This window comes from Schistocerca cancellata, chromosome 6 (genome assembly GCF_023864275.1).
Source record: "Schistocerca cancellata isolate TAMUIC-IGC-003103 chromosome 6, iqSchCanc2.1, whole genome shotgun sequence".
Lineage (NCBI taxonomy): Eukaryota > Metazoa > Arthropoda > Insecta > Orthoptera > Acrididae > Schistocerca > Schistocerca cancellata.
This window is the reverse complement of record NC_064631.1, coordinates 607,492,304-607,505,725: the sequence shown is the minus strand read 5'-3', so window position 1 is coordinate 607,505,725 and position 13,422 is coordinate 607,492,304. Positions and strand designations below refer to the sequence as shown.

General features: G+C 39.3%; 1 protein-coding gene across 1 annotated transcript in view; it reads left to right on the top strand.

The window, feature by feature from the left end:
• LOC126088449 (piezo-type mechanosensitive ion channel component) overlaps nt 1–13,422 on the top strand; it is a 724,612-nt gene that overhangs the window by 305,324 nt on the left and 405,866 nt on the right. The window contains exons 12-13 of the mRNA XM_049906591.1: nt 9,252–9,518; nt 13,235–13,364. Coding sequence (XP_049762548.1) covers nt 9,252–9,518; nt 13,235–13,364 — 397 coding nt within the window. The remainder of the gene's footprint in view (nt 1–9,251; nt 9,519–13,234; nt 13,365–13,422) is intronic.

The following is a 13,422-nucleotide window of genomic DNA, read 5'->3' as shown; positions in this document are numbered from 1 at the left end:
CTACGTTCCCATAACCCTTCTGGCCTCAACCTTTGTTAGTCACTGTCCTCACCCACCCAGACCCCTCCCTGTTCCCATTCCAACACTACACAGCCATCGTTTCACCGCCACACCCAGTCTTTTAATTTATTTTTATTTTTATTTCTCTCCTTTCTGCTACTTAGCCCTCCCCCCTCCATACCTTCTCTCCTGCCCTCTGTCTAAACTGCAACACTTCACTGTCCACCACTCCCACCATACTGTCCCTCCCCCTCTCCGCCCCAGCCGCCTCCTTACCGCCACCTAGTCGCCACTCCCATCATGCACTGGTGTAGTTTCAGCTCTCTGAGACTGCATACGGGTGTACAAGCACTGCGCTTGTGTGTGTGTGTGTGTGTGTGTGTGTGTGTGTGTGTGTGTGTGTGTGTGTGTGTCTACTGCTGACAAATGCCTTAATGGCCGAAAGCTATGAGAGTGTAAATCTTTTTATTGTGCCTATCGCGACTCAGCATCTCCATTATATGGTGAGTAGCAGCTTTCCTCCTCTGGTATTGTTACATTCCATCCTGGAGTTTCCATTGTTTGATTAATACACCATTGAAGAATATTTAAATATATAAAGACCTTTATATAAATTATTTGTAATTTAAATACATATGAACAGAAATGGAAATTTTTTTCATGTCTTATCATATCATTTTGTTACCTGTGACTTTTCTAATGCTGTATGCATAAGCTATTTTCTGTAGAAAAGAAAACGGATAAAAATACTGTTGGTCTTAGCTTGACTTTGGCTTACCGACTTTCTCTTGGATGTGCTTGTAACCAGAGGTAGCAATCAAACACTTGTCTGGAGGTATAAGAGCTTTATTGTGGGTGTGTCCTCTACCAGTGCCCTTGCTAATTAAAAGAAAAGAGATATACTTCAATGCACAGATTCCTTGCAGAAAACAGATTTGCTTCTAAAAGGGAACTAGTTAACACTCAGTAACAGTTAATCAGCAAGAAGCAAATATGACATGAAAAACTGACAAAAACAAGGAATAAAAGGAATACACGGAGCAAGCATAAACATGTAAAAGACACAGTGCCTCTGGTGGCTAGGTGTGGCATTGTTTTGACAGCCATGGTTCAATGACTACATCATGCGACACTGTGCAACCGACACTAGGCAAACACTTAGTTCTACACTAGTGCATCAGACGGTATATCAGCCTGCACAGCAGAAGTGGAGCATCAATGTTGAGGAAATGAATGGGGAAATGAACATGTTCAGAACGGGTTGTCTGTGCTGGTGGCTGTTCTGCGTTGAGTGTCTGTGGCAGCTGCGTCAGTTGCGGCTGGGTCTCAGTCTCTGGAAAATTCTGATGTCCTTGTGTGGCTGCAGACAGTGATACCTCTTGGAAGACATATGCAGGTTTCTCTCCATTGAGAGAAATGGTCATTTTCTTGCCATTCACCAAGATGTCAGATGTCTGTGTACCTCTTTGTAGCTTGTGGTAGAGGCCAATGTACAGAGATTACAATGATATTTTCACTTCATTGATATGGAGCATGACATGAGATCAGTTGTCTAGATCTTGATGCACATAACAAAGTGGTGTACCATAATGGGAAGCTTTCAAAGGGTGGATATGAATGATAAGGTTTCTGCAGACACCTTAGGATTCTGGCTGGTTTTGTGTGAATGTAAGCAGGGCTTCAGCATCATTAAATTCACATGGTAGATGTAATGTCTCCGTAGACTAGCTCTGCAGCTGAAGAATTTATATTGGGTTCATATGGGGGTTTGCAAGCCAAGGAGGACAATAGGAAGAGCTGATGTTCAAATCATGTCGTATCACATGTGCTCCGCCTTCAGGGAGTTATTCCAGCACTCAGTCATGCCATTGTTAACAGCGTGGTGACTGGTAGTTGTTGGTAGATATACCCACAAAACTTGGCAAGCAATCTTAACAAGTCTGATTTAAATATGTCAGTTGCAATCAGTGCTGATGTATTGAGGGCAACGAAATATCACTGACCGTGCTGACACAATTGTAGAGGCCATACGTTTCATAGGTAATGTTGTTGATGGGCACTGCCTCTGGTGATTGGGTGAAACATTGTATTATGGTCAATAAATAATGTTGACTGTTTAAGGGAGGAAGCAGTTCCACTACATCAAGGTGAACGTGTGAGAAATGTATGGGCACATTCAGAAAATTACCAATTGTCAAATGCACGTGATGAGACACTTTACACCGATGACACTGTAGGTATGTTCATGCCCATCCTCAACTTTCCACCCCCAAATGTAGAGACACCAGATGAAAGGTGGGACAGACTCTTGGATGGATGGGTTCTGGATGCTGTCAAAAGCATGTCTTCTGAATGCTGATGGAATAAATGTGGAAGGTCTTCCACAGGAGATGTTGCAGTACAGCCCGGCATTTTCTCCCAAAGTGCATGTCAAGGAGTTGCAGTCTTAATGCTGACGTAGTGTCATTGACTAATGTTTGGAGCTCTTTATCATTTTTTTGTACTCGGGCCAGTGTGGGAATGTGAATAGGGATCATCATGCTGCTGACGCCTAAAGATAGACAACTACTACAGTTTTTTTTTTTTTTTTTTTTTTTTTTTTTTTTTTTTTTTTATTTTTTTTTTATCAGTACCCAAAATGTGTGTTATGTCAGTACTTAATTGCACTATAAATTTTGAGATGGCTATATTTGCAAGGAGAGCAGTTGCCACTTTTCCACTTAAATGCTTAGGTCAGTGGTTTATGGTTCATGAAGCTGATAAATACTCGAGCCTCAGTTTGCAGTTGAAAGTATTTAATGGCCTCTTTTATGGCCAAGAGCTTACAGCCATAGATGATCAACTTTCTCTGAAATGTTAACAGTTTGTGAGAGAAATAAACCAGTGGTTGCCACAAGCTATCTGACCATTGTTGTAGTGCCACACCAAAGGCAGTATGGTTTGCATCCACTACTAATGCTAGGGTTGCTTTGAGCTTGGGATGTGCAAGAAGTGCTGTCAGCCATGCTCTATTTCACGGCCTTGAATGTGTAGCACAGAACCTCAGTCCACTCCACTGGGGACCTGGCTTTTGCTTTAGGTCCTGCCAGTGCCATGGTCAGTGGTTCCTGCAATTCTGCTGCACAAGGTAGGTGACGATGATAAAAGTTTGATATTCCTAGGAACTGCAACAGTGCCTTGATTGTGGTTGCATACATAGCAGCAGAATTGCTTCAACCTCCTCTGTTAAAAGTAGAGAGCCCCAAGATGAAAGTCTTTGTTCTAAGAAGTTTGCCAGAAAATGCACGTAGCAACGTTCAACATGACTATCCAATGTTTGTTTAAATACTTCGTACAGGTATTACTGGTGTTGTTCCAGGTGGCCGAAAACATGAGCACATTGTCCATGTGCACAAAACGGAATGGAAAATCTTAAAAGGACAGACCCAATAAACCTTTGCCATGTCTGCACTGTGTTCCATAATTTGAATGTCATCTAGCAATTTATCCAATTATAAAATGAGGCTTATTCTCAAATTCATCATTCGGAAAATACAGGGTCATCTTATATTCGCGTATTGAACTATATCTACTGAGGTCAACATTTTTACATTGTTTAGTTGAGTATATAAGTGTACCCATACATTTAAAGGGGTTATCTTAAATACATTAAGAGATGAAGCTTTGGCTGTTGAGGTCACATACAGATTTATTTTGAAGAATTCAGAAGTGCAGGGCTTGGCAAATGATACTTGCATTTCAACAAGCTTGAAATTTCCTGATTTGCTGAAGCACTTGTTACAATATCAACATTGCTCGAACAATCAGATGACACAGACTCGTGTGGTGCTAGTGCAAGAGATACGCAAGAAACTATGAAATAGTCACTACAAAAGTCTACTGTTCCGATTAAAATTTGAAAATGTTGTGAAACACAGCGGGAAATAGCATTAAATTCTATATCTCACAAACTTTTGTTATTTTTGCACAGGTTCTCGATAAACGTTCTTATACATTTATGGATAGCATATACAAACATTAATACTGCTTTTTAAGTGAAGATAACATTAAGAAAGAGAGATGCTGTCTTTCAAAAAACAGTAGTTGATTCAGAACCCACACCAAGATTTTCTTTCATTATGAGAGATTGTAATTAATGACAAAGTGTTGTGCAAATGAGAAATTCGGTCACTTTTTCCGTATTAGAATACCAGGTAAAAATGTTACCAGGTTGGAATCAGCCTTGAGCATGATGGTGACCTTCAGTTAAAACAAGAAGTAAAATTAATCTAATCAAGAATGAAATGTCTAACTAAAAAATAAATCATATTAAACTGACTGTAATTGTTATTGCAAGAATAAATTACAATGGCAAAACCCATCATGGGGATAGTACTCACAGATGTCGCTAGATCATGGGACTAGCAAAAGTTCAGAATGGGTCTGAATCATATTAGTTGGTGTTTTGATCTGCAGATATTACAGTTTGTTTTTCACAGTTGCTCATGGTCAGCACTACTGAAGGGTTGAAAGGGGAACAGTGACACCAGATTGACTGAGAACTTTGATTATTGCAGGGAGGGGAGCGATGAGGAGCAGCAAATTTCGCCATGTTGCGAAGTATGGGAATCTGTACTGCATTCTTCGGCTTTTCATGAACATCTATCAAGTTTAAACTGCAATTTGCCTGAATCCATTTGAAGTTGCAATCGAACTGACTTTACAATTGGACAAATATTCAACAGTAGTATTCATTTCTGCAGGACATGGTAAAATAGCTTCTGTGACATCTGTGACAGTAAAATCCCAAATGAATGGCTAGCATAATGCTAAGTTCAAGTCCATTCTCTGTGTGCTGTAGAGGTCACAATAGTCAAATTTTTTACATCTGATAGACAGAAGGCAGTTGGTGACCTGCTGCAGTGCTTCCAAGACCATGCTAGGATGCTCAGGTCTGAACCAGTGTCAACCAGGAATTTCGGGCCAGGACTTCTGTTGCTAATGAACAGGTGACGAGATGGTGATGGGCAGTCATTTGCGCCTATGATCAACAGCCATAATCATTTGTGTGAAAGCTTAGTGCCATGTATTTTCGTGCCTGTACATTGAATCTCCAGTGAAACAAACACACAGGTTGCTCAATCTGAGAAGACCTAGCATTGCTAACAGACTGACTCCTCGAATGTCTGTGGTAGTGACCTCTGTTGTATTCAATGCCACAACAGCGTCCTGACTTGCGTGCATATCATTTGAATCTCTACTGTGCGCAAGTCGTCATCAGTATGTGCAACTGTTGCTGTGGCCACCATACTGCTACACTGTGCCGAAACTGCTCTAATCTGGGCTGGGTGGATGGCTTTCTGTCTTTCTGTACTCGGTCTGCAGTTTCTACTGAGGTGTCCAATGACATATTCATTTGACATGCCACTATTTCCCTTATGTGTGGTGATAACCTGATGTTGCATAGAGTATGCAGTAAGTTGTCTGTCATGATGACTGTATCAACATTGCTTCATAGGTGCCTTACAAGGGAAACTCACCATCGCACTCCCTCTGATTTAGTGGCAAACAGGCCAGTGGATAGCCGTCAAAAACTGAACACAGGTAAAGCATGAAAACAGGAAGAAAGTGTACTGAACTGTGACAAAAGAAGAAAAATAAAAACAATGAATGGTCCAAGGTCAAGATGTGTAATGACAAGTGAATTTAAATAGTCAGGCCATGGCAGTTGTGTGGCCACGGTGTTGGACTATGACGAAGAACAGCCATTTTTAAATCTCTTTCACAGCTCATTTTTTTTCCCAATGTAACTATGATCTGTCCATCCGATCACTGACATGGTTGTTCTCCTTCTGTAGCCATGACAATTGTCTTACTGTAGATTGGTTACAGAATACGACTCAGGTGGTACGAATATACACACATCAATAAAAGTTTTGCATCACTCCGGTTCCCAGAACTGCTGGAGATAGACACTGACTGCGGATATTGTATCACAGACACAGTCCCTTTGACTGTTCGGAGATGTCACTAAACCTGCCCAAAGATGTAAACAACCATGCATGAGCAGCACCTATTAGACAGAGGGGATCCGACAGCCGATCAGTTCCAGTCATTCCACCAGGAAGGAGGTACGTAGCTCGTGTTGTCTGTAGTTCAACCGTGTCTTGACGGTCAATACGATAGTTGACCGTGTCCGAATTGTTACTTTATGCCAGGAAGGGCTTTCAACAAGGGAAGTGTCCAGGTGTCTCGGAGTGAACCAAAGCGATGTTGTTCAGACATGGAGGAGATACAGAGAGACAGGAACTGTTGATGACATGCCTCACTCAGACCGCCCAAGGGCTACTACTGCAGTGGATGAGCGCTACTTACGGATTATGGCTCGGAGGAACCCTGAAAGCAACGCCACCGTGTTGAATAATGCTTTTTGTGCAACCACAGGACATCGTGTTAAGACTCAAACTGTGCGCAATAGGCTGCATGATACGCAACTTCTCTCCTGACGTCCATGGCGAGGTCCATCTTTTCAACTACGATACCATGCAGTGCAGTACAGATGGGCCCAACAACATGTCGAATGGACCGCTCAGGATTGGCATCACGTTCTCTTCACCGATGAGTGTCGCATACGCCTTGAACCAGACAATCGTCGGAGACGTGTTTGGAGGCAACCCGGTCAGGCTGAACGCCTTAGACACACCGTCCAGCGAGTGCAGCATGGTGGAGGTTTCCTGCTGTTTTTGGGGTGGCATTATGTGGGGTCGATGTACGCAACTGGTGGTCATGGAAGACATAGTAACTGCTTTACAATATGTGAATGCCATTCTCTAACCGATAGTGCAACCTTATCAGCAGCATATTGGCGAGGCATTCATCATCATGGATGACAATTTGCACCCCCATCATGCACATCTTATGAATGACTTCCTTAAGGATAACGACATCGCTCGACTAGAGTGGCCAGCATGTTCTTCAGACATGAACCCTATCGAATGTGACTGGGAGAGATTGAAAAGGGCTGTTTATGGATGATGTGACCCACCAACCACTCTGAGGGATCTACACTGAATCGCCGTTGAGGAGTGGGACAATCTGGACCGACAGTGCTTTGATGAACTTGTGGATAGTATGCCACAATGAATACAGGCATGCATCAGTGCAAGAGGACATGCTACTGGGTATTAGGGGTACTGGTATTTACAGCAATGAGGACCACCACCTCTGAAGGCCTGGCTGTATGGTGGTACGACATGCAGTGTGTAGTTTTCATGAGCAATAAAAAGGGCGGAAATTATGCTTATCTTGATCTCAATTCCAATTTTCTGTACAGGTTCCGGAACACTCTGAACCGAGGTGATGCAAAACTTTTTTGATGTGTGTAGTACTGTTGCAAGTAAGTGTGATGAATAGTGGTAGTAGGTGAGATGCCGCAGAGACCTCTCATAGAAATGAAAACAACAAATAAATGGATGTAAACTACATTACAACAAAGGAATTCAAGAGTCAGAACTTGCAAAATCGAATGCAAGAATCATAACATCTGGTACCTGTGTAAAACAAGTAGAAGGTATATCCATTTGGAGCCAGTAATCAGATGGACAGTTTACAATTCTGAGGAGGAGGAGGAGGAGGAGGAGGAGGAGGAGGAGGAGGAGAAGAAGAAGAAGAGGAAGAAGAAAAAATGAGACTCAAGGGAGATTTGAACATGGATCTCCCCGTTCATAGTCCAACACAGTGACCACACAACCACGATACACTGACTGTTCAGAATTGCTTGATATTGCACATCTTGAGCTGGGACCATTCACTGTTTCTATTTTGCTTCTTTTTTCACAGTTCAATGCACCTTCTTCCTTTTTTCTTGCTTAATCTGTGTTCAGTTTTTGATGGGTTGTCCACTGGGCCACCTTACCACTAAATCTGAAGGGAGTGCGATGGGGTGTTTCCCTTGCTGGATATTTGTTAGATATTGCAAAGGCTTATAGTCCCCAATATCCTTTTGTGGAAGAATTTGGTGTACTTTATCCTTCTGTTGGCAGTGACTCTCCATATCATTCTGGATTGAGTTTCCCACAGGAATTCGCCTCTGGGGACTCTGTGATGCCTTGCATTTCAGTCACAAAGTGACGATCCAATTGGCTCACTTTGAGGGCAGCCATGATTCCAGCATAACAGAAACTTGCTTCCACCTGTACAAACCATAGGAGTGGGTTATTGGGCCAAAACAGAGGCAAGTGGACCACTAGTCATAACACTGACAGTTCTTCAAACATTCTGAAAACTTTATAAAAATGGTTCAGTTCCTTCCAGTTAACGTGTCATGTTGGGGGTCACTACTTGACAATTTTGGCTGGACTTTGGCTGATTTGCATGTGCTCATAACCAGAACTGACAAACACACACATCTTCATTGTGGGTTCGTCATCTACTGACATGCTTCCTTATCGATAGAAGAGAGATATTGTACTTTAATGCACTGATGCTTTGCAGAAAGCAGAATTGCTTCTAAAAGCGAACTAGTTAACCTGTAACAACTTTGTAACAATTAATCAGTAAGGAGCGAACATGAAATGAAATATTCACAAAAATTAGGAATAAAAGGAATACATATAATTAGCAGGAAACATGCAGAAAAACACTGTGCCCTTGACAGTTGGGCATGGAATTGCTTTGGCAACCATGGTTCACTTGGCTATATCATGTGGTACTGCACCACCAACACTAAGAAAACACTTAATCCTGCAGTTACACGTGATGACACTCCTGTCGGATGTTATAGTGCAATGCAATACAGTGCTTAAATTTTTGTATATCTATGTGAGGAATTTGGTGTTGGTTTATTTTAACTGCCTCGTACTAAATGTCAATAGTTTCAGATGTTACGGAATTCTTATAATAAATGAATGAGTTAAGATAAATTTATTTTCTGTTTTTTAATCCTAGTACTAGAACTAAATATGCTTAATCCTTGACTACACTACACAGCTTTCATTTCCTTGCTGTTAATAAAGATTTGTATAATCATGTGCTCTGTGTATATTTATTACAATTAAATAAAAATCAACTAACTAAAGTGAAATATTAGTCTATTTCATTTCCAGAGACTTAAAACTTTATATATGCTTTTTAATGGTTATATTTATATTAAATATCCTGAAGGCATGGGCTGCATAGAGTTGCACTTTTCTTACCATAATTTTGATAACTGAAGTTGCATGTAAAGACTTTCTTATAGTTCAGTAAAGTAATATGATGAAATTAATTTTCAGGCATGGAGTATTACACACCACAGTTGGCTTACATTTGTTTTACTGTTATGGGCAAGTTTACTGTGGATGTTCCCAAATCAGCGCAGAGCTATGTTGCGCAGCTCTCCATTCTTAGTTTTTTATGCAGAGCTTCTGCTCATAGCACAATATATTTATGGAATGGATTTAAATGATTCGGAGTTGCCTCAGGAAGTCAAAGGAGTTAATCTGAAACAAATTGGCTTCGAGAAACCGGATGGGTTAGCTTGTGAACCACTGTTAATAAAGGTATTTAACCTTACTGGATTAAAGTTATTGTTTTACATGATGAAGTTATACAAATTAGAGATTATGAAATTAGTGTTGAAATATTATTATGAGTAATAAATGATTGATATGTTAAATGTATAAGATTTGACATCTTGGGATACTTTTCTGTTAATATCTTTTTTCTTCTTAATTTTTTGTTATGTTTTGGAGTATAGTTCATCTAAAAATATTTACTTTCATTAAATTCACTTGAATGCACAATGTCACCTTCAAATCTGTTATCTGAGTTTTCAAAATGTGTATGAATGAATTTATAAAATTTTATTCTCAAATGGTGTCACAGAAATGGCAGGAGAAGAAAGGTGATGCAATGTTCTCTGTATGTTTATAATTCCATAAAATTATCATATTTAGGTGATGCTAAATGTACAGCTCTCGAGGAGCTTAGACGGTCACATCTATGTTTTGGTTTGCCAAACTAAACCTTAGTGAGCCCTTGTGAATGGCTTTTCTGTTGTGTACTTCCAAATACTGCATGGTTTGACAGCAAACATAATTCACTTCAGAGAATGAGGAACTATATTAAGCACATGAACTGCAAGAGTGAAAAAAAAAAACTTAAAAATAATTAAACAAGCCACGTCAATGTGAACTACATGCACTGAGGAGGTGCAGATATAGCTGCAATGAATGTAAGCAGTGGCAATAAACAGGTCTTTTGTATATTTTTAATTTTAATCAGCAAATATGTACATATAGACACTTGTTTACTACTTTCAAGAAATTTTACTGTACTGGTACTTTGTGCTATTGCCTCCATTTCCACTTGATGAAAGCATTTAATGAATTTATCATCTTTTTCTTGTCCCAATTTGGATTTTTGTATGCTTCAGATATTTTCCACCAATCATATTTCTTTTTGTTGGCATTTTTTCTGTGGGTCTCGCAAGGACCTATGACATCTATATTCTGTTATCAGAAACATTACATTCTCTTCAGACCACTCCATTACTCACAAAAGTAATGTCAACAACCAAGTTCACTTGCAAAACTGCAACAAATGCTCTTTGTGAACTTCCTTTGGTGCTTTGCTGAAAAACCTACAACTGGCAAAATACAAGCATGCAGATGTGAATGCGAATTGAACATGATTGCATGGTGTCCGCTTGCACACAGGTTGCATTTGCACCAGAGAGAATTCTAATTTGCTGGTGCTTGTTCACTTGTGGTCGCTCCAATGTAACCCAGGCTTTAGAGAAAGAGAAAAAAATGTGTGTATCTACAGGTTTGATTGAAAGTAACATTCATAATGAGCAAGAAGAGATTAAAGTAATTATATGGGCTTATTACAAGAATGAACGAATGTAGATTAACAATATAATTTCCAACTCCTTATTACAATGAAACTGACCACATAATGGTTGGATGAAATGTGAAGATGTGTTTTGAACTGGCTTAAAGACATACTAGGAAAAAACAATGTACAAACACCATGAATGTGTGGTCATTAGAAAAGGCAGTTACATTAGTGAAAGAATGAAATTTCATGAGGAGGAGGAGGAGGAGGAGAGTGAGAGAACCTGAAAATAAACTGCTCTCCACAGTTCAGAATAATCCAAACTGATGAAAAATAAGAAAAACAGTAAACAACTTTTGGAAAAGTTTCATCTACCTTTGTGCAGCAGGGTACCTTGAAATTCATTAAGAGAGTGTGTAACAGCCACCTTCATCAAAATTATTTTCATCAATTCCTGTCTCCATTCAAGCCAAGAGAACTAGATAAATATTCTATCAAAACTTGTGACAAGTACTGTGCATCCTTTCTCATCTAATGGCAGACAGAAAGTATGTTAAATCGACTGCCTTCTTCCCTGTGATCAAAACACAGATACTAGAGAACAGAGGCAAAACTACATAGTTCATAAAATTATCACTGGTAAAAATAAATGTTATACTTTGTCACAAGTGTTATATTCCTATAGAAATAGGAAATTGCTAAGAGGCTCGAGCACAGAACGATTACAGATCTATGTAGGTTGCAGAGTACAGTTATACTGAATAATGCTTGCAAGAAATAGTCACCAAGTGTTTATATGAGGATGTGCTGAAAAGTAATGCCCTCAAATTTTTTATGCATTTCTCAATATTGGTTGAGGTAGTACAAGTCATGCATAATACTCAATACACTGTACCGCTTTGCTGACTCAGGTTGCACCTATGTGCAGCTAGAGGGCTCCAAATTGTAACTTGTAACATGGTGGTGTGTAAAACAACTATGTTGGTGCATGAGAAACAGTGTGCTGTAGTAACGTTTCATGAATTTGAAGAGTTCTTCCATATTTGGAGCATACTTCCTTCAGCATGACACTGCCAGACCAAATGCAAGTGCTGTGACATCTGCAACAATCTGATACTTTGGTTTCACTGTCATTGATCATCCTGCATACAGTCCCAACATGCTCCCATCCAATTTTCATCTGTTTCCAAAACTTAAAGAGCACCAGCAAGTGCTTCACCTTGGTAGTGTTGAAGCAGTACATACAAGCAGAAGTGAGGTTGTGGCTCCATCAACAGAGATAGACATTCTGCAGTGATGGTATCAACAAAGTGGTCTCTTGTTGGGGAAAAAATGTTCATCACCAGGGTGACTGTGTCGAGAAATAAATCTATAGACTCGAAGACTAATGATGTAAAATGTTAATAACATTGTTTTCTTTACAGAGTTTTAAGAGTTTTCACATAAAGAATTCAGAGGTATTACTTTTCAACACTCCCTCGTATTACACATGGAAACTAACCCCTGTTCTGAAGAGTGTGTATGAACATCTTTATGTACCTTTCATCTGTCTAAAGTATTGATGTTTTGGAAAGTGTGTCACAGAAGATCAGAACATAATGTTATGGTTAATTAAGTGTAATTTTTAAACTAGGGCACTGAGATTTACAAAATTAGTAAAACAGTGTCACTCTTACTTTGTTGCTTTAGCTGTGTGCTGGTCATGTTTTGAAATCGTATAATTGCAATAATTTATCCATTAAAAGATCACTTTGAATGCCTAGTATCTTAGAAACAAGTTATTTTGTTTTTCATGTAGTTGTTTCATTATTTTCTTATCTGGTATTTCATTAGAGACGGGAGATAATGCAAAATATTCATTCACAAGAACTAACTGTTATGCTGACAGAAGTATCAACACTAAGTATTCAGATTCAGCTGTTATATTTTTGTGCAGGCTTCATGTCTGAAGTGGCTGAGATTAACAAATTTTAGAACTCAAGTGATTATTTTATTTATTAATGTGATTCGCAGTTTGAATTTTAAAATAAGTTAGCTACAACAGTGTAGCATAATTGAATGAAATCACAAGAAAAAAGGCTTTATCAAATACAAATACTCGCTAGATGTGGTCAAAATATGATGTAGAATAAAATTGGAGCTTCCTTGGACATGAGTAAATAACCCACTCATGGTATGTTTACACATTTTCACTGTGTTCTAGAGTATGAATTTGTTACCAGCAGAGAAGACAAAAATTGTATAACATTTGAGTGATACACAGAAATAGATCATTATGTATAGTAGTGGAATTAAATTTAGATGTGTGCCTATTTCTGTGCCTGAAGATGTAAATGCCTCATGAGGTGATGGTGCATCATACATACCATTGCCTCTTTGTTTACTGTATTTTACTTAAGTCATTCTCCTGTGCCTAATCTTATTTTCCAATTTTCAGATTGCATACACAATTATGTTCTGGATAACACTACGGCAGTATATGCAAGAAAAATTTGAACAGCGAAGTACTTCAGCCTTGCACGACTTAGCAGCTCCTTTGCAAGTTACTGTCAACACTGCTACCTCAGGTACCAAGTCGTTATAGTTACTCTTACAATGTTACTATCCTTTAATTTCAAATCGTGT